Source organism: Gymnoscopelus braueri, assembly GCF_963280865.1.
Source record: "Gymnoscopelus braueri genome assembly, chromosome: 14".
NCBI lineage: Eukaryota > Metazoa > Chordata > Actinopteri > Myctophiformes > Myctophidae > Gymnoscopelus > Gymnoscopelus braueri.
Window position 1 is genome coordinate 16,039,141 of NC_137619.1, and position 22,844 is coordinate 16,061,984.

A 22,844-nucleotide genomic window follows, 5' to 3' on the forward strand; every position below is an offset into this window, starting at 1 on the left:
AGGTCCATTTACATACAAATTAAGATGATTTTACCAATGCTCCTCATCCCCCTAGCCCCTGAAAGGTATAGAAAGTAATGCCCATTAATGGTATCCAGAGCAGACTACACTGACAACAGTAACGACAGAAAACGGTAAATATTCTCAAATGACTGTGTGGAAGCAGTTTTCTCAGGTACTGTCACAATCAGAGGGCTTTGCATCAAAATGGGTTTTTATTGAAAAGGGATTTTAAGCCATTCAAAAGTCAGTCTTTGTGGATATACAGTATATGCAAATGAACAACCATCATATAATTGAACGTTTTGTTGTTTTTGCAGCAGTATAGGTTCCCACACAGCTGGTCATTAGGACACAGTATTTAAGGAAATGGACCCATGGCATCATTCAAGTCCTTGGGAGCTACACTGAAAATCCTGAGTGTTCATAGAACTCTGAGAGTTAAAAGAACACTGAGGAGTTTGCTGTGTAACTTATCTCCTGGTTTTCACGTCCATCCTTGATAAGAGGCACTGATTTAAAAGGCGGAGCAACCTACATTGTGATCTGAAGACTGCACTGTTGATGACCAATCTAGATGTTGTACACAGTAAAATCCTCAGTGGTAATTTAACCGAGTGTACAAATGTAACCAATTGGACACGGGAGTGTCCCTTTGGTTACATTTGAACAGAGTGGATAAATTAACACCGAGGATTTTTAAATGTGTACTTACCCCAAATACACTCCCTAAAACTCTACATACAGTACATTCCCTTATCACTATTCAATAACTGCTCATTATGTGACAACACAACTGAATATAATCGATGTACAATTAAAAATAACACAAAGAAACAGACCAAATTGTTAATTACAAAGAACAAACAAAACACCCAGTGGTCACACATGTACAACTGTTAGAATTACACTAACCTGGTAGTAAGCCGTCATTCTGTGATATGGCTCTATTACCTTCTCTCTAAAATATTTGCCCCTTTTCATTCCATGAAGAAAAGGGCTATTTATTGCACAAACAAGGGAAGCAAAAACATACAAATATGCTTAATTTCAACAAGCAATATTGGGCGAATAAACTGGAAGAGCGGGGATAACAAATGGCCATTTTGGTGTTGAGAGTATGGATTATTAGTTCAAATGATGCAACCTCCATGCTTAAACGTGTACATATCCTTGTAAACAACCATATTTACAAGTGGGTTGTGAAATGTACACATATCTCAGTATCAAACAGGTAAATCTGTACCTTTCTCGGTATATGCTAAGTGGATACTAATCACAGTGGTGCCGTTTATAACATAAAGCTTGAGTTATACTTAGTTGTGCACAAGTGTTGCACACTGAAAATAGCTGATCTACAAGCTCACAACGCGTACTATTTTTGGTGCAGAACGCTGGTGTGCAACTAAGTATAAGTCAGGCATAAGAACTCTAGAAATCTACAGCTTGTCAAATGCCTTTAATATCTAAACATTGAATGAGAGACACAATTGCATCGAAAAACTGAGGTAGATGTAATTAGGGAGGGAAAAAAAACGTACATTATGATCGATACATAGGGGATTGGATATAGACTGGATAAAAAACTTGAATCCACAGAGTCCCTTTTCCTTAACTCGACAATCCATTTCTCTGGCCACCAGGCCTTTGTACCACAATCAGTGGAGAAAATCCAGGATGGAAACGTTAACAAAGTTACTAACCAGTCAAATGGTAGTTAAGGTAGCGCGGTGGCTGTATGTTTGTCTAATCCATCAACCACTAAGACCTTTAACAAACTACAGTATTATTGTTACAATTAAAAAAATATACAAATATATATACAATCTGGCTGGTGTTTTAAAATGTTAAATTCCCCATCCTGGTTATAACCCTTTAATTATGGAAAGCAATTATATTCTAAATGCTGTTTGGTCCATCAGTGATATCAGCAATTATTTTAATAACTCTATTAAAATAACTCTCCCATTATCTTAATAATTATTCAATAAGGCAAACAACTGTAGATGGACCAAGTAGGCAGACATGTGATGCAACACAAAATAAGTACATTACCTGCCAAGAACAGTATTTCTGTTGTGCTTATAAACCACAATAATAAAGTTAACTTCCTGTTAGAGCAAATTAACACAATTATTTCACTAAAGCATTACAGTGCGTTCATGTTACAAATGTTGCTTGCAGAGACCTTCAAGTGATTATAATAAGTAGACATGGTAACCGTACATCAATGAGATCAATGCAGGACAAACTGTCTATAACAGTACATAGGGTCCTCTGATAGAGGGCAGCAGAGCACTTCTGACTAACATACAGTGGTCTTGTGGGTTTCTTTTTTTTTTTCTGACTCATCACACGTCTTATGAAATGTTCCTGCAAATGCTGTGTGTGTGGTAAAGAAACATGAATGTAACACTTATATATAAACACTTATAGTCAATCATTTTTGTGTGATTATAAGATATAAAGATATAAAGATACAATGAAACACATCTATTTTCAACAAAACAAAGTTAACATTGAAATGGATGAATATTCTTAACCACTTAATCCTGATTTATACTCGTACAACGGTGTCGCATGGTGAAAATGCCAGATCTACAACATCACGTGTTGGAAGCTCATAGAACCTGAACTTTGGAAAATGTTTTAAACATATTTGCCTATAATGACATGCCCAAAATAGGACAGCAGATTGATGTTAAAATCTAAAAATAAGATACCTTCTTGATGCTTCCTAGGTACAAAGTAGTATATCGTCGCTGTCTGGTAGAAACCTTGTTTCTCCATATTTTAACTTTGTATTATTTTTTCAAAAATGAATGGCCTACTTCATCATACAGTGTCTGTGTATGACGAGTGTCGTAGAAAATAAGTGAAAATAACAGACCTACAAGCTCACAATGCGTCGTACCGCGGCGTGCTGTGAGCTTGTAGATCATCTATTTTCACTATTTTTTTAATAATAAAAAAGGAACAGTATTGGACATACAAAGTTTCCACCCGAACAGCGGCGATGTGAGCGATTTCCCTTGAGGTTGATTAAAAACATGGCTTGTGCTTCAAAGGTCTTTGCAGATGTGTTCCGTCTAGCGTAGGAGGGCAAGATAAGGCAACAATTCAGGGAATTACTGTTGAGTACTCGGAGGAGGGGGTTGATTGTTTCTGCCGGGGCGGGAGGCATTGTGGGTGTGGGCCAGGTCGCCCTAGCGGTCTCTCAGTGAGCTATGCCGTTACCGTGAACTTTGCCGTTACCGTGAACTTTGCCGTTGCCGTGAACTTTGCCGTTGCCATTCATGTGGACAGTCTGAGCCTTGGGCTGCTCAGTGCTGTAGAGACAGTCCAGGAAACCTCGGGAGATCTCCGTCACCATGGATCTGTCTGGGATGGACTGAGCCATGCCGTATATCGCTCCCTGAAATGGCACAAGATTAAAAGCACACTTTTATACAAATCCTCCATGGAAAACTGGGTATGTTTAGAGTGAGTTCAGATGCAGTTAATTTTCAACCTAAATCTCTTTGTCCTGATGTGAGGAAAATGGTAAGATTCTGTGTATTTCTCAGTGAAATGATGATGCAAAGTGAAAATGACGTTCTCAATCTTAATTCCCTTTAAGAATGTGAATTAGCATAACAATTTGTATTCTGGACTGTTGTAGTGAAGCTTTTATTCTGGACAACTTGTGAATATGTATTTTGATGTGGCAACCACTATTATCCCATTAAACATTATAATATGACACGTCTTACGTTACAAATCTCTGTATTTGGCTAATATTACCATATGCCAGCTATTACCTTGACTTCAAAATGTTTTGATAAAACCTATTTTGGCTGGTATTCTCGATTTGGCTTTCTACAATGCGAGATAAAACCTATCCTGGCTACTGTAAATGTGATACTATTTTGTGCTATTTTGAGCCGTCATGCACCAAATAGAACAAAATTGCATTGAATGCACGCAGTAAAATCCCCAGTGTTAATTTATCCATTTGTAACTCAGAGAGTGCACAAATGTAACTAACTAACTAATCCATTTGGTTATATTTGTACACTCTCAGAGTTAAATGAGAAGACTTTACACAGTGTAGTAAGAGGGATGTACAGTAGCTTACCATTCCTGTGGTCTTCTCCTTGGGATTCTTCATAATGACGGCCACCAGCTCTCTGACATCACTAACAAACCGGTCAGCCACACCCCCCTGTGTGTGGAGAACTGTGCAGCAGATGTGGATGCTATGGTGATGGAAGAGAGAAACACAGCTGTAACTATTTTGTCAGAACACTGAATCAAATGTAGAAATTATTATTATTATCATTCATTTCTACCTGGATGGGTACTGTAATGTGTTCAGATTCCAACCCTTTCCTGTCAGTGCATTTGACAGACGGAAGATGTCAAACTCATCTGAGCCCATCGCCACTACGGACACTTCTGGGTCACCAAACACGAACAGACCTTCTATCTTGCGCATTCTGTAAAAAGAAGGAGAAAAAAAAAAACGTTTCCAAATGTTAAAGGTAAGCTACTAAAACTACTGATCAATGTTCGAGAACACTGATCACCCGAAATGTAGGTTAAGCAGTACAGAAGCACTTTACAAATACATTTAAAATAGACAGTCACAACTCCTTATATCTCGGCACTTTTAGCAACGTGTCAACTACAACGCCACTGAGAAGAATGTCTTCTTACTCTTCTTTTATTGTGTACGCGGTGCTGATGATCTTTCTGGTGGCGTCTATGTAGCCATTCTCTCCCATGTGCATCATGGTGGCCCAGCAGGCGGCGATAATGCCCCCTGGCCGTGAGCCCGCCACTGAGGGGGAGGCATAGATACCACCCTGCCAGTCTGGGGCTACGAAGTACTGGTAGTGACGATATTTCTTATCACTATACAGGATCACTGAGGAACCTTTGGGAGCATAGCCATACTGAGGAGGACGACATGTGGAAGAGACACACACAGACACACACACACACACACACACAGATTAGAATATGTATGAAAATAGTATGTGGGAAAAAACACTCATGACCTTCTCACATGATTTACATTTATTACACAACTTTGTTGAATGCTGAATTCTGATTGGTCAATCACTGAATTCAGCAGTGTGTTATTTTTCAATAATGACCGCCGCTATCAATGACAGACCGATGGAGAGAACGCATCTGAATCAACCCCTCAATCAATCAATCAATCAATCCGCTGTGTGTGGTTTTTGGAGTAGCCCATTAACTATAACTATTTTTTTTTAAGAATTGAGGCAAGAAATAGGAAATAGGCAACGCAGTAACATTAATATTTAATCAACATTCCTACTAGAATTTTGCAAGCTGACCTCTTGGGCTGGACGCACCTGGCATAATCATTCTTTACCATAAGCAATTAAATCATTTTAAAATCAATTAAATCGTTTTGATGACATTTTATTGTCAATTTATTAATTGCTTTATTAGTAGCCGTGTAATAAGCGAGATAATGAACAGTAAGTATATCATTGTTGACCTGGGGTCTTATCAGCCAGTCGGGGTTTATTCTCAACAATGACTCACCATTCATTATCCCTTCCACAGCAGCCTGCTGTTCTCAATAACAAGGTGCTGTTCTGCCTCTGTTTACATCGCTATGGAAACAACTACTAATATTTTGTGTTGCATTATCGATTTAGCTTGTAAGTAGCCATGTAATAAGCAGGATAATGTACACCGAGCCGGTCATTACAGGAAAATAAACACCTTCAGCTCAGCTTCACCCTGTTGGGGTATTGTTTCCGATAATGACCAGCTCACTGTACTTTACTCATACATAGGCCTACTGGTTGTAGAGCTAATGCTCCACTAGTTGCCATTTCACTGAGCTCTTCTGTGTGAAAACACTGCAGATGTTTACTACAGAGATGTCACCAAGGTAAAACATTACAACCTCTACTTCCTGGTTTGAACGGTCTCTCTTCTGGGGTTAAATATATTTATGATATTATATATTTCAATATAAATTATCTGAAAATCAAGGGCACTAATGTAAATGTTTCACATCTCGCATTGACAGATCAAGGTCAGGTTAAACACTTAAAACTCTATATACTTGGTTGACCGGGGTCCCCCAGGGGTCTACAGTATACTCGGCCCGATCCTTTTTTCCCTCAACACCAAATGTCTTTGTCGAAAATAGCAGATCTAAAGCTCACAACACGTCACAGTGAGCTTGTAGATCTGTTATTTTTGGCATGCGACGCCGCTGTATGACAAATGCCTATATCTGCCGAATGTTCGCTTATTATGACATGCAATAGAACTTTTAAAAAAATGCCATTGAACCGCATGTTTTCAACTTCCATGACTTTTCCTTAACCGTGGTAAATCACACAGTGAAAGAAAAACAACAGCTGGTACGCGTGGGAGAGACAGCGGGTTGAGCCGATGGGATGGGAGCTGACAGCCACTCCTTACCTTGTGGGTGTCTGCGGAGATGCTAGTAACACCCTTCACCCTGAAGTCAAACGGTGCTAGTTGGTAGCCACACTTGTCCATGAAGACAATGAGGTAGCCTCCCAGACAGGCATCTACATGAAGTGGGAGGTTGTAGCGTTCAGCCAGCTGGAGAACACCAGGGGGAAAGTGTGCGTGAGTCAGCCTCTTCTGTTATTTTGAGCTCACGAAAACATTTTGAAATGTTGAACTTCTTCTTACCTTCCCCACTTCCTCAATAGGATCCATGACCCCATGGGGAAACTGGGGTGCAGAACATACAAGCATGGCTGTGTTCTTGCCGATGGCTCTCTTCATTGCCTAAGCATTAAGAAATATGACAACATATGAGACATTTGCTTATTTCCGTTCCGTTTATAAACTTCTATTTTCCTCATGCAGTTGCACTACTTAACAGCTGAAACAATGCTGGATTATGACCTAGTTAGATCCTAGTGCTAGACTTTTAAATTCCTTGTACTGTAAATAAATAAACATAGATTTATATAGTTTTTAGCGAGACTGACTTCAGAGGAAAAGCAGTCCAAACTAGCAGATGCTTGTTCTTACCTTCACATCTACTTTCATGGTTTTCTTGTCCAGAGGTATGTGAACAAGCTTCATCCCAAAGTAGTGGGCTGCTTTGTCAAATGCTGCGTGAACACTCATTGGTGCAAGGCTATAAAAGACAGAACACAACGCAAAAATGATGTTAGGACTCTACACACCTACGAATGGACCGTCATCAGTTCACATATTTGTTGATGCTGGAATATTCTGTTTCCTGCTTTAGGCAAAACCAGATACAAGTCGTGACACTGGTTCACCCATATCTTGGCAGTAACATATCTGACCTGATCTGATCTTACATTTCAGGGTATTTGACACCACGCTCATAGGCCATGTCCCTGTAAGCCTTGCAGGCCATCAGTATGCTCTCGGTTCCTCCTGAGGTGACCTGAACAGTGGAGAAGCAGTCAAATTATATCCACGATCTACGCAAGCATGTTATGTCATTGGGCTGGCTTCATTGTACGTTTTTGTGAGCAATATATTATCACTGTCGGTTAGAACCCAACTGTATCTATTACAGTTTATTTTCAGGAAATGGGAAAAATAACCAATGTTCCAATGGAGTTATCATTTAGTCACAAGCTCTTGTTAATACTTTTCATTGGTTAAATATTTACAGGTCGGGATGTGCGCACACAAAATACATGCAGAGTTGTATAAATGTCCCAGTCCACTAATGTCACTGTAGCATGCTGAGTGCTACTGTGGGTGATTGCCAAAGCAATTGATGAAATAGTTTTGTAATTAAAGCTTATGCATTTTATTGACTACACACGAACAGCAGCAGCAACCTTGCAGGGGCTGCTGCCGCATTTCAAAGTTGCTGTCCATCCAGGCTATGGGATCGCGACCACAACTACATATTCCATACCCTGCGGGGACGGAGACAGATCCCATTACCGACAATGCTGCTGAAGAGATTACGTTTTTACTAATGGTGAAGACCTCTGGTGGTCGTTTAGAGACCGACCCCCCTTGCTACTCCTACCCGCCTACCTATGAGCACTAACTAATGATATATTACACTTAGTTAAGTCATGGTAACTTCACCATTAGTTAATAGTGAGGACCGGAATACATACGTTTAAGTCATGAGGAATTAATGTATGAGTTAATCATTAATTAAGCGTTAATTACGAGTATGAATTTGCAAGCTCAAGTAAAGTGTGACCACTGAGGAGAAAAATGGATGAGGACTGACTGAGTTTGGTTTATTTTATAGTAGGATAAAACCCACAGACAGACTTAACGACTTTCAACCAGGCGTCTATATTTTGGGCATGTCATTATAATGTAGGTAAAAACTGCAAAATAGGCGATCTACAGTACAAGATCACAATGTGTCGCATAACAACATGTTGTGAGCTTGTAGAACGGCTATTGCGCTACTTCTAAAATAGGGCATTCATTTCAGGAAAGAATAAGAAAAAAAAACGAGAAAAAAAAGATCAAATATAGATACAAGGTTTCAGCCCAATAGTGACGATATGGAAACTTACGGTGCCACAGGAGTTAGGCCCACCATTGAAAAGTGTGCAGCTCATTCTTACAACCTCTGCCTCCATCTTCCTTACACCAGGAAAGATGTCTGGGTGAAGTGGGTTGCTCCATGCAAAGTCTCCGTATACCTGGATAAAAGCAACGAGTGAGGTGACAGTGGAAGGTAAAGCCTGAATTATACTTGGTTGTGCTGATCTACAAGCTCACAAGCTTGTAGATCTACTATTTTCAGTGTGACACCAGTGTGCGACTAAGTATAAATCACGTTTTAGATGTGTATGCACTGTAGTCTTACTACTTTATGTGTGATTGGTCAAACAAAAAAATACAACAATGAAAAAAATAAGTGTATGTGTGTGTGTGTGTGTGTGTGTGTGTGTGTGTGTGTGTGTGTGTGTGTGTGTGTGTGTGTGTGTGTGTGTGTGTGTGTATATACATATACACACACACACACATGTTAAATTGGCATTTTTTCCCCCAAAAAAGAATTGGAAAAAGGTCTGAAGTAATGTTAAGTATACATGATTTGAACATATATATATTTGACATTTAAGGCCTGATATTTCTACAATTGCTAGTGTCCATGCAAAGAATGATACAAAGATTAGTACCTTAACCAGGAGTTTGGTAAGTGTCTCATCGCCCCAGTACACTGCTCCAGAAACACATCCTTTCTCCCACTTCACTTCATCTGTAAGAAACAGATTTTAACATTTTAGTTATTTTGTATGCAAGTTGAAACGGAGTAGGCTCGCTGTGATGTCATATTGACCTCCAAATATGGAGTTCCACATGGCTCCATATTTTCCTCTCCATTGACTCTAAGTATAAACATTTTTTAAAGTTAAATATTAAAGTTCAAAACATTTCAAAAAGTTGCCCACGACCTTCCCTGGATCATAACACGCTGCTATGGAAAGGTTTCAATCAGCCCAAGGCTATGTGGGGTGTGGGCATTAAGAACAAACACACATACAAAAACAAAAACTTCAACTATATTTGTTATAGATATATAGATTATGCCAAAATAGCAATCTCTGCATATTCTAGAGTCACGAATCTTTTGGCAGGTACAAAACTGATTTCTAAAAAATAGCCCCTTTCCATGGCAGGGTTGAATGGTTCTGAGCACGGTAATGTTACTAAGCACTTTAATAGCATTTCCATTTGCGCACAACATGGTGAGGAACTATTTCAAACTGTGCCCATTCCTTAATTTTCTGCACTGTTTGATAACCGTGCTCAACATGGCCAAAGCGTGCTGGTGGAAGGGCTTAATGAGCATCCCAGCTCCAGCTCATAATGTCAGTTAACTGGCACAAAGATAAAGGACCATAAGTAAACCATGAGGCAAATTAGCACTTACTCAACGTCTCGTACTGTCTGATCTTGTCTAGGACTTCGCTATGCGAGAGACCTTCTGATGGCAGCTGTTGGGCGTAGCTCATTCCCTCCTTCAGTGTGCATAGGCTCACCGACATGTCTTCCAGGGCCTTGTCGAGCTGGGTCTGTATCTGTCATAAACAAACAATGGAGTCATTTTTATAGACGCTACTACAGACACAATGTAGTCACTGGGACAGCTGAATGAATCAGCATAGTGAGAGGGTACATATTACAAATGAGCTGAGATTTTAAAAAAGTAAGTTCTAAAAAAATAAAACATTAATGAAAAGTATTGGAATGAATTAACACAAAGTGGTACAATGGCTGATTAAGTTCGTTAAGTGTGGGAACACTTAACGATGCAGAGCCAGGCCTCACATGTATGGAAAATACATAAAAAGCTTATGCAAATGTTGATAAACACGTTCTGAACTTAAGTGACCTCAGTTATGGTGGTGATCATAAAGACCTAAAGTAACCCAATATTATCACAAGTCCATGATGTAAAGTGTGCCAAAGGTCTCCCCCCCCCTTCAGCATGCCATACTCAGCCATCCGAGAATGACTCATAAGAGCTTCATAAGATAGACACCAGTGGAGTCCAGGAAAAAGAGGAACAGTATAACCACTGATACTTACTGACTGCCCAACAAAGGGAATTTTTCTGATGATTTTAAAGCACTGCTTCTTCAATCTGGATGTGAGACCTATTGGCAAGGGAACAAAGAGGCAGCTGTTGTGAAACATTGGTAGACAGAGTTAGCCACAGGCATTAAACAGCTGACTATGAGTCGTCCTATAATCACACGCGAGGACATGCAGTGGTCTAAGAAATCTGGGCCTCTTTCCACCAAACATTTTATTGCACTGACTGTTGAACAGCACTGAATGCTCCTACTTAGTTTCCTCCACTAAGCAAAGCTCTGATCAACTTATAGTATGGAGATGGGACAAACTAAGGAATTCAACCTCTATAGTTGATATTATTTGTATGGTGTGTGAAGATTTGAGGCAACAAAAAAAAAAGAAAAAAGATTCAGCCTAAAAACAAGTCAATTCCTTCAACAAGGTATGGAAGCGACTGTGCAAGTTTAAGAGTACTTACTGTAGTAAGTTATTTGTAGGTAAAGGTTTATTTTGCATTTTGGTAAATCAAAATCTGGTTTAGTTTGGCTAAACCAGATTTTGATTTCCAAAATGCAAAGTAAACATGCAGGGCAAGTTAACCCCGAACCCCTGATTCATTGTTAAGGGTTCTAGTGTTTCCACAGGGATTCACTCTTAACCTGGCCAGTCACAAGTCATACTTAAAAGCAACAAAGGCATTACTATAGACCCCCAACACTTCAAGGAAGTTATTATGAAGGAGCTCTTCACCCATTTTCAAAGTCATCTTCAGGACTCAACTGGTCCTCACTAATGCCCATTATATAAGGCACCATTTCTCTATACTTGCTCTGTCTCAGAGGTGGGCTGTGGATAGTTCAATTACAACTATAGCGTAGGCATTTAGCAGACACTCTTATCCAGAGCGACTTACAAGTGCCAGATTGGAGAGCAGAGTGAGTGTTCAGAAACATGCGTAACAATGACACCATCGGTGGGGATTCCAAGCTATTGGAAACTTACTACAGCCTTTCTCTACCTGGAAAGTAAGTACGCTGAAATAGAAGCTATAAAAATCGTTTCTTATCTTATAATTAAATGTTCTTTCAAATCACCACCGATGATGTAATTGGGAGGAAGGTTACTGAACTGTCCACAGCCCACGTCTGAGACGCAGAGCAAGTAGAAAGTAATGGCACCATATGAGCATTAGTCAGGAGTCAGGACCAATAATATGAAGACAAAGGTTGAAAATGGGGGAAGTGGTCCTTTACAAAACAACTTTTTACAGATATTTTTTTGCAGGAGGGCTGCGTTGCATGCAAGCATCATTTGTGAACACTTACTTTCTCGCTGGAAGAGGAGCCCTTTGAGCCAGACTACTCCCAAAGTGGTGATGAACGTTGCCCCTATGATCTGCCATGGCTCCAGGTGCTCACAGTGGGAGTTAACATGCTGCCTGCCTTCCTCCAGATACAGTAGGATCATCTCCTTATAGACGTCCAAGGCACTCTGGAAACACAATGAGCATGTTAAGCCCGATTCATACTCGAGTCGCGTGTCGACAATAGCAGACCTACAAGCCACAACGAGCGTTGACCTTGTAGAACTGCTTTTTTTCAGTGCGTATCTAGGGCTGTCACGATTATGACATTTTACATGACGATTCATTGTCACACAAATAATTGCGATTAACGATTTTATTCTGTTTTCTGCCGTTGCACATTGGGACATATGAATACAAATGACATTTATGTTTGGCTTTTAGGCTTTGAAGTTGCACAGGGTAGATATGACAAATAACCTAAATGAATGACATATTTAATCATTTTTATATTAAGATTGGATATAGAAGAAATTTGAAGAAATAGCCGATCTACAAGCTCACGACGAGTCTGCGTTGTGAGCTTGTAGATCTGTTATTTCCACTGTTTTTGGAAAACGTATGAAATTTTTTCACATGGAAACGATTACGACGATTATGCAAAATAATTGCGATTATCTCAAGTAATTGCGATTAGATGATTAGCGGTATGTAATAATTGTGACAGCCCTATGCGTGACACCATCGTGCGACGGAGCATACATTAGGCTTTAAGGTCATTCAAAGGAGCGGGTCAGCCTGGTGGCTCAACCAGTGATGACCACATAATGTCTGTCTGTCTGAATGGCAACATCTTGGTTACATGTGACCTCCTCTCTCTCACAACCTCAGAGATAAAATGTCTTTTAACACAATAAAAGCTTTATTTGGTTTTGCGGCTGCAATTATCAAGTTTCTTCTTAGAGATTATTCTATCGATTACTTCTTCGATTAATCAAGAAGCGTATTTTTTTAATAATTACGTTATTATACAAAATTACAAATCAATGTGGAAAATTAAAAGAAAATATATACAGGGTCCCCACACATTTTTAGCAATGAATTTCCAAAACTTTTCCAAAACTTTTCCAGAATATTTAGCCCAATTTCCAGGCCTATATAACAATCATTCAGCGCAATAATGTGTCTCTTACTCATACAATGCCCAAAGATAGGCAGTGTAGCAAAAATAAAGCATAGAATGGTACAATTCCATTAAAAATTTCGTGCAAAATTAGGGCATAGCTCACTGGAATACAAGACTCATTATGGCATCCGTATGACTTTTATTTTTTAAATAATATTGCCTTTGCCCCATTTATGAATTTAAAAGTAATGAAGGATGCAAGGATGTTTTAAATTACACTTTTGTTGTAGGTTTTCCTATGTTTTTCCTATTAAGTTTTCAACAAGAGGATACTGTCAGACACAAGGAGGGATGAACATAATTATGTAAAACAAATCAAGAGTGGTAAACTTAAAGTGCCATTTATTTTAGGAACAGTACAGTATCCGGCTAAGATTTGTGACATAACTTGCAGCCAGCTCTATTCGGGTCCTCTTCTCGCTTTACCCAGTCTTTAAACTTTTCATTTGTAAGCCACAAATTATTAGACAAACATTTCCCTGGCATTGTGCATCATACTACTAGTTCAACCGATATATTTTAACTGCTTAAAATCTCGTTTACGCTTCACCGACTATTCACATGTTGCTCGCAATTGTTTGTTGGGACAGCAAACACACAACCTGCACAAGTTGCCAGGTTGGTGTCATGTGACAAACGAACAGCTCCACAAGCTAACTACTCATCACGCTGCAGCACGTTGTGAGCTTGTAGCTCTGTTCTTTTTATCACGTGACACCAACCTGGCACCCTATGCAGTGCAACCTAACAATTGAGACATACATTAGGCTGCCATCACACAGCCCGTTCGGCGAAAAACTACTTATGTTACATATTTCGTGTAATGTTATACATGTTTATGAAAATGTTTTGTATTAACAAAATCAATAGCCAAAAACAATGCATAGCCAAATATTTTCCAGGACCCTTGATAAATTCCAGGACCTTTGATCAATTCCAAAAAATTCCAGTACTTTTCCAGTACTGGATTTTTTTAATTTTTATTTCAAAATATTTCCAGGAATTTCATGACCGTGGGGACCCTGTATATATAATCAACTATATCCATCAGTCTTGTAGGATTTTGCCTGTGCATTTTAATTATTTTTTATTTTATTTAGGCTGCACACGTTTTTCTTCTGTATTATCATGTCTGGTAATTAGCACATTGGTGTGGTTTCTCCTTTTTAGCTGTTCATCTATTTGGCAGGTTTGAGACAAAGAGGGTGAGTTAGGCTCCGATATTTTCATTTTTTACCGTTTCATATTAATTTGGGTTTACAATGCAAGAATGTTCTGGAAATCTTTAAGTCAGTATTAAACGTAAGAAGTTAAAGAACCTACAAAACCTATAGAAAATTATGTATTAATTTATTTGGTTTTGAGGATTTCACAAGGCAAGGAATAGTTCGTCCTGAAATTATTCTGTACCTACAATACCTTTATAGAACGAGAGCTAAGCAATGGCCAATATATGATTTTTTAACAAAAACACAAGTCACTCCATGGCATGCACTGTACTATTTTGATCAAAATTCTAACCAGATTAAGACAAAATATCACAGGCTTGAAAGAGATATGCTACCAAAACACTTAATATAAATGTATCTGTAACATCAGAAAGCCACAGAAGTAGTCCAAACACATTATAGTCGGTTAGAATCGCTTTGATTCTAAATGCCCATACATAGAAAATGACCTACAACAAAAATGAAATATTAGACTATTAACCCAGGCATCACAATTTTGGGCATGTCATTATAACTATCAATATGTGGTTATATAATGTGGTAAAATGGTTAATAACAAATCCACTGATGCTAGGTAATACTTACAACAGAATCCCCCTTCATGCCTGGAACTCAATTTCCTGTCACTGAAATGCTATCAGATATTGTACAAGACAAAGCCAAAGCCCAATCAGGCTAAGTCAGGTGGTGGTATCTTCTTAAGGTGTGTGAGAAATAGCTTGTCACTACAGTATACCCTATCAACAGACTCCTCCTACCACCTGAACCAGCACTACAAATAAGAGTACAGAAGTCCTGATATCACTTCCGTTAGTTTGTTTGATGAAATAACTGGGAATTGACAACACGTTTCGTGACACAGTGATTATGTGCGACGGTAGTGCCATGATTCGGACGATGATGTGTTGTGTAATGGTAGATGCAGTTGTTAGGTCATTTTTAAGCCTGAGAATTGTAGTCGATTTGAAGGCGACACTTTATTTTCAAACATTATTTTTCAAAACTTTCACTGTCAGTTGATGCTTATTGCTTATACGAGTAAAAAAAACATTATTTTTGTTTTGGAACACAGTACAGTTCTTATATGACATGTTTATGACGTGAAAAGTTTTGGGGATTTAGAAGGGGAAAACAGCTCCACAGGGGGTTAACGAAAGTGATGTCAGACTTTTGTATTGTAACCAGTTCACGAGAAAGCACATACCTACAGTGCCTAAGCTATGTCTCACCAGCCATGGAAATGCATTCAATGTACTACTCACAGCCTACTGTACACAGTCTGGTCTAACATAGGATTACATATCATTGATAAACTTGTTGATTGTTCATTTGGTTTTGATCAGTCAGTGTTAATCTAACGTTATCTAACAAATGTAAAAAAACAACGTTATATAACTAATGTTATCGTGTGGAAATTACATTTGACCCACTAAAGCTTAAATGCAGTCAGTGACCATAGTAACTGATTGACAGTTGTTATTTATATAAGTGCAGTAAAAAATAAGCATATCTCGTCAGTCTGACTATTATCTAGCTCTACATCAATATTTCTTCTTTACAACTAGACAGCAGGTTTCATAAGAGCGAAAGGTTGTTTTTAGCGTACCTCATCTGCAATCAGATGTGGAAAAGCTTAAGGTCCACAAAGCAATATCCTGAGTAACTATAATTTGCAAAGACTAAACGTAATGCCACATAATGATACCTGAGGGCAGATTGTAGACATGTTTTAGTTCACTCTGCACACAAGGATAATGTGTGGTTTATTTTCCCAATAGCTGGATGAATAATACATTGCAACATATACTGTACATATAGACCTGAGGACCTGGTGATGTGATGATTAATTACTTAAGCCCTACATTTTTTGTATCCACCTATAAAGACATGCCCAAAATACAGACACCAGGGTGAAAGTGGTTAATAGTAGTCTTCAAGAGACAAGTGGCTGCACACACTGGTAACCAAGGTGTCAATATTTTATTTTAGGACGCAGAGTAAAAAGAAACTAACGTTTCGGCAGGTAACTGCATACTTCAGGGTATTGGGCCGGCACCACTGTAAGGACTTCGGTGTGCGTAGCATTCTCGTGCACAGTGAAAGTGGTTAATAAACATTAAACTTCATAATGGATGAAGTAGGAGGGCTGCCCCTGAAACTGAAGTGTCCACCCCCGGCTCAGACTACAGTTGTAAGGCCTTCTTGTCTGAATAGCAGGCGCTCATACAGGTTTGGCAGGGTTAGCCAAGTGGAGCAGAGTTGAAAACAACGTTAAATAAGCCATGTGATCAACAACGACTATGTCTAGAATAGCATGCTAAAGTAAACGCCCCATCACGGTTACTTGCACTTATCCTACATCCTTCCATGGGAGAGGTAGCCTAAACGCTGTCAGCACGTTTCTATAAAATACAGTGGAGGCTGCAGAGGGCAGACACACAGTGGACAGGCACATGCTTTGATGAATGATGTTTAATAGTCAGGGTTAAAAGCCAAATTTGGGAAGCTGGTGCAATGAGCATGAACCCTTGACCAGCTGGCTACTTGTTATCACACACATGTTTTGTGACTAGACTGAGTACAGTTGTTGTTTTTTTACAGCGCTACGCTGGACACTCACAAAATATGTGATACTATCTTCGCCCCAGGAGAGCTAATGCGGGGGTATGGACAAAGACTCCCATGCCTATTTTGTTCTGCCCATTGTTATATAGTAGACGCCCATTCCTCCTCATTTTCCCCAAGCAAGCTGCAGTCTATTCTGTGTAAGGAGACCTTTGTTGTTTCCAGGGGGAGGTCATGTTCTCATGGAAATATACTGGGTGTGAAGAAGCTGTCGCTGCTTGGATACAATCAGGGAAAACAGAATGCTAAAACACAGCAGCATCAGTGATTTGTCAACAAAAGGCCCATGCATTCGTGCACTGACTGAGGCGAAATAAATCACGACTGTATGTTTGGAAAAGGGCATTTTTACACTTTCCAATTTCAGGAATGAAAGATTTTCAGAATTCAGCAAAATGGCTAGACATCTTTTCAAGTACTGATGCATGGTACTTGATAGACTCATTGTATAACTTGATTGTTCAGATAGACTCATTGTATAACTTGATTGTCCAGATAGTGGCTGATATGATGGAGTGTGTGCGTGCTTGACTTAACTTAACTGGGAAATCAATTGAACTGAGGTTTCAGGACAAGTTTCTCTAACTGCTGCTGTTTATTATACTGTTTACTGTACATATAAGTTTTATTGCTACTAGTGTTGATGATGTCCTGAATATTATTGTACGTCTTTAAATGTCTCGATGAATTGATACACAGACAGGACGACAATGGAAACAAGCCCTCAGGGCTTTATTGTGTTATCCTTTTTAGCACCATTGTATAATCGTACCACTGTACTATTTGCAAACTGTTAATAAAGTATTCAATGCTGCCTTGCAAACACAAAATCACTCTGTTCCTCTGATTTCACTCCAGTGCACTGTGTGAGAGGCAAAACAGATGGCCAGTGCTTTGTTAGAACTTCCTGTATATTAGTGTTAAACAGGAAGTCATATGTTATGAGTGCTACAATGAATATGTTTTACAACATAATCAGTCATCCCTCTTTTTACTCTTCATCTTAAATTATAGTGTGACTAAGAAATGATACAATGGCATCCAATGGTAGGAGAAATTCGGATAATACACACTGAATTATGAAAAAGATTATCGCATCTCATTTAGTCTAAAGTCATGTGCTCACATTTCAGCACGTTTTAACCCCATCACTTTGATGGAGGCCGGAGTTTATACATGAAGATTTCATTTGGTTGGTATTTCAAAAGTGAAAAACAATATTATGGCCATTAAAGTAAACAGGGATTATTCCAAGACCTTTACGTACAAAAAGCAAAACTATAATTTGAAGAATCAGTAGAATATTGTTTAAATATGAACATATAGGCACCAAGTTAACCCTTGGCCTTTACACTCCAACACTACCACATAAATCAAATCCTTAAAAGCAAAACCTTGTGTGTTGATAGGTAATCTTTGTTATGGCTTTAAAACGCCTGGCTGTTGATGAGCAGTATAGTAGCCCACTTTCAGTGGTGTAAAGTAACTAAGTACATTTACTCAAGTACTGTCCTAGTAAAATTGAGGTATTTTATTTACTTTACTAGAGTATTTCCAGTTTTCAGTACTTTTACTCCACTACATCTCAGAGACAAATATTGTACTTTTACTCCACTACAATTTATTTGAAAACTTTGCCACCATTACTTGTATATTTTTTATCATTATTACTACAGGACATTGATACCTACTTCAGTCCCTATATACATTTCGGCCATTTGAACATAGCTTGTAGATCTGCTATTTTCAAAAGATTTGTATACAATTTATACATTTAAAATGGGACATTTTGTACTTTTACTCAAGTAAATTTTTAATTCCGGACTTTGTAATATTTCATTTGCATTATTGATACTTTTACTTAAGTAAAACATGTGTATACTTTTCCCACCACTGGTCTTAACCTTTCCCGTAAACTACGTAAAGTAGTGTTTGGTTGAACTGTAGCGACAAACAAGGCTAGTAGGCTGCTTTTTAAAGAGCCCTCTTATAACTGCATAGCAATAATTCTCATAATCCATACATCACGTTGTAGAAAACATCACGATTCTGAAGAAATTACAAGTCTGATGTTGACATGCGGAGCATGAACAGAGACAATAAAGTCCAAACATTTGGTTTGGCACTGACTTTAAACTCTAACTTACCCAGTAATCCATGATGTCAAGTCAAATCTCACCGACGCTACTCCCTTTTCTTTGCGTTGTTGTTAAAGTCAGGATGAGCCTGTTGGTGGTTGTTGTGTCTCGGTAGTAGTCGATCTCATCTACATTCTACTATCAAACACAGATAATATAACCCCACTTTCAGGAAGTAACCCAACAGCATATGGTTATGTATTAGTCTACGCACGCATGTGTAGATCTGTAAACGCGGCGGACAAATCTTTGTCTGCTTCCTCCGAGTCGATATGTTATGAAGATCTACAACATAAAGGAGGAAATCAGTGTTGCCAGATGTTGTGAGAGAAACAAGCAACCGGTGTCTATGAAAACAAGCCCATAGAAGCGAGCCCGACCTTCGCCCTTTAAACATATATATACATTGGCTATTTGAAAAGAATAGGCACTTGGCACCATATTTTTTGGGATGCTCGTCCAGGAGCCCATTTATCTCCACCCCTAAGTGCCCACTCGTCCAGGTGCCCACATGTCAGACAGGTGCCCAGATGGTTTTGGTGCCCAGTTGTCCTGGTGCCCACCTCTTCAGGTGCCCACTCGTCTAGGTGCCCTGTTATCTCCACCCCTAAGTTCAGGTACCCACATTTCCCTAGTGCCCAGTTGGTTTTGGTGCCCACCTGTCCTGTTGCCTTTGAGAATAGCCAATTTACAAGCTCACAACGTGTCGCGATGCGAAGCGTTGTGAGCTTCTAGATCTGCTATTTTCAAAAAGAATCTTGGAGAAAAATTAAAAAAACTGAAATATTTTTGAAACATTCTAGCAACACAAATCTTGTATGGGTGTCCCAGTCCCTGGTATACAATATTTTCAGATGGGGGTCCGCAGACAAATACATATTAATTGACCTTGACTTGTGTGAAAGACACTGGTTTTAACAACATTAGGAAACAAGCCCAAATAAGCAACTACACTTTAGAAACAAGCCCAAAGCCCACCAATATTTACAAGCAACTTACCAGAAAAACAAGCCCAAAGTCGCTTATAATAAGCGGACGTGGCAACGCTGGAGGAAAGTCATGTTTACGCACTCGCAAATGGTACCAAAAGGAGCCCACAGCCCAGAGGGACGGTCACGCTTTGATTGGTTAGTTGGTTGTCAGGCAACCGTTTTTCCAGCCGTATGGGTTTCATGCAAACTAGTTTTTCTAATATATTTATCTCCATGTATGGTTGCTAAAACTAGTTTCATCAACCAGTTAACGTTGGCAGCAGCTAGAGTAATATCTGACTGTTTAAAAGAAAAAAGAAAAGAAAAACCATAGAGTGACCGTTCCTCCGGGCTATGGGATCTACTGCTGTTTGGTTGCGCAACCGTAAATACCCGGTATTACATTCCCATTGGGGTTGGAAACAGTGTCTCCCAGCGGCCGACTGCTTTCACTACACATCAGGCATATTATAACCAGATTCATTCATAAATAAAATGCATAAATACCACAGATGGGGCTATATCATAATGATAATTGCTGTTCCAAATACTTTTGGCGGAATGGTTGATAATTTTTTTCCTTAAACATGTAGATGTTGTTGGATTGACCCAAAGTGAAAAACATCTCTAATGAGAGTGACACACGTCCAAGTATAGGCTAATTACCCTGGTCCCTGGAAACTGAGCCTGAAACAACTAACACCCAGTGGTGGAAAAAGTACTTTTTTTTTTTACTTAAGTAAAAGTATCAATATTGCAATGTAAAAATCCCAATCCAAATTTACTTGAGTAAAAGTCCAAAGGTATTGGTATCAAAATGTACTTAAAGCAGGCCTACCAAAAGTAGAAAGTACTCGTTGTGCAGAATGCTCCATTTCACAAGTTCAATATGTATACAAATCCTTTGAAAATATCAAATCTACAAGCTTACAACGCGCGTTTCAACAGGTTGTCTATTTTCAAAATAGCCGAGTATATATAAAATAAAAATTGTTTAATGTATGTTTTGTAATGATAATCAAAATCTACAAAGTAAATACTAACTAAGTTTTCAATTAATTGTAGTGGAGTAAAAGTACAATATTTGCAGTGGTGGAAAGTAACTAAGTACATTTACTTATGTACTTAAGTACATGTTTGAGGTATTTGAACTTTACTTGAGTATTTCCAATTTCCAATACTTTTACTTCTACTCCATTACATTTCAGAGGCAAATATTGTACTTTTACTCCACTACAATTATTTGAAATCTTTAGTTACTTTACTTTTCAGATATAAATTATGATATTATAAAACATACATTAACCACTTTAGCCCTATTTTATTCCTAGGCTATTTGAAAATAGCCGATCTACAATCTCACAACGCGTTGCATCGCAACGTGAGCTTGTAGATCTGCTTTTTTCAAATATTTTAGCACTTTCACTTTTTGTACTTTAAGTATATGTTGATGCCAATACTTTTTTACTTTTACTCAAGTAAATTCTGAATTCTGGACTTTTACTTCTAACTGAGTATTTTTATATTGCCGTATTGGTACTTTTACTTAAGTAAAACATTTGAGTACTTTTTACACCACTGAATATTTGTCTCTGAGATGTAGTGGAGTAGAAGTAAAAGCATTGGAAATCGGAAATACTCGAGTAAAGTAAAAGTACCTGAAAAGTGTACTTAAGTGCAGTACATGAGTACATGTACTTAGTTACTTTGCACCACTGCCCTTTGTTAAGGGTAGAAGAACACACATGGTGGGTATAGTTGAATGCGCCATGCAGCCGTCAGTGTAAAGCCACAGCAAGAGCCATAGCCAAAGATTGAAGCGTTTACAGCATCTGCCACTTATCTCCATTGTCTTCCATCTGTATAAAGTTGGGCAAATGCCACCAATTAATAGGTTTTTTGTTTTTGTTTTGGTAAGAAACTGTCAGATTAACTGATTGATCTATCATCTCTTTTGAGATAGTTGTGTGTATACTTTTGCGATAGTATTTAGTACAAAACACTGAAAATTAAATTAGTTTTAAAGAATAGCATAAATGCTATTCCATTTGGCTGATATATTTTTGGTGATATCTGCCACTTATCTCCATTAGTGTGTTTAGATAAAAACATACCTGGCTGTCATAGCCTACCTGACATTTAGGCAATATACCTAAACACAAACAAGTACATTTGTCATGTCAGATGGAAGAATTAAAGCCAATTAAAATAGTAGATTATAAGGAGATCGATATATAGGCTATATAAGATATTCATGGACGAAATATATTTCTTAGGATGCCATCCGCGTAACATTCCCTGTGAATGAATGCATCCTTGCAAGATAATTTTTTTTTTTGTTATACCATGGAAAGAGCCCTGCATGGTTCAACACTGTAAACAGGCTGCCTTGATTAAAACAACAATTGTATTGTTTTTGTGCTGAAAGGGAACGACTTGCTTTCCATAACCCTATTATCTATTATCATTTAAAGCCGTATAAACGGTCTTTACAATTGGCCCGTGGTCCGTGGACAACTTGCATTGTAATTGGTGTACATGCTCTTTAAGCTTAGGTTAGAGTTACAATACATAGCCCATGAAAAGGAGCTCCAAAGCACATTAAAACTGAATTACTTCTTTGGCACACAGTGTGCTCGGGGTCATCCCGGTCACGATGCGCACACACACCTCTCCAAAGGCGCACGCGTCTCCAAAGGCGCACTGTGCACTTTGTAAAGACTCACACATTGTTTGAGGGGTTTTCACAAGAGGTGTACATATGGCATCCGGGTTGCAATTAAATGTTTTTAAGATGTGTTTTCTTTCTTAAAGAAGTTTCCTTTTTTT

General features: G+C 38.6%; 1 protein-coding gene across 1 annotated transcript; it reads right to left on the reverse strand.

Annotated features, from left to right (window-relative positions):
* Positions 1 to 196: 196 nt before the first annotated feature.
* On the reverse strand, positions 197 to 19,308 carry sgpl1 (sphingosine-1-phosphate lyase 1). Its single transcript, XM_080449981.1, has 14 exons — positions 19,054 to 19,308; positions 11,889 to 12,054; positions 10,576 to 10,643; positions 9,917 to 10,064; positions 9,162 to 9,241; positions 8,550 to 8,678; positions 7,347 to 7,435; positions 7,048 to 7,156; positions 6,700 to 6,798; positions 6,460 to 6,606; positions 4,699 to 4,937; positions 4,332 to 4,478; positions 4,118 to 4,238; positions 197 to 3,415 (listed from the first exon to the last, which is right to left on the reverse strand). Exons 1-14 carry the CDS (start codon positions 19,063 to 19,065, stop codon positions 3,218 to 3,220), a joined length of 1,752 nt encoding a protein of 583 aa, XP_080306107.1. The 5' UTR covers positions 19,066 to 19,308; the 3' UTR covers positions 197 to 3,217.
* Between the last annotated feature and the right edge of the window lie 3,536 nt (positions 19,309 to 22,844).

Bases quoted from the DNA above. Each gene is read 5' to 3' on its own strand.
- sgpl1 (XM_080449981.1), bottom strand. The intron at 8,679-9,161 runs GTACTAATCTTT...GCTTTTATCCAG, and splicing joins TTACCAAACTCCTGGTTAAG to GTATACGGAGACTTTGCATG. The intron at 7,157-7,346 runs GTAAGATCAGAT...TGTCTTTTATAG, and splicing joins GGTGTCAAATACCCTGAAAT to CCTTGCACCAATGAGTGTTC.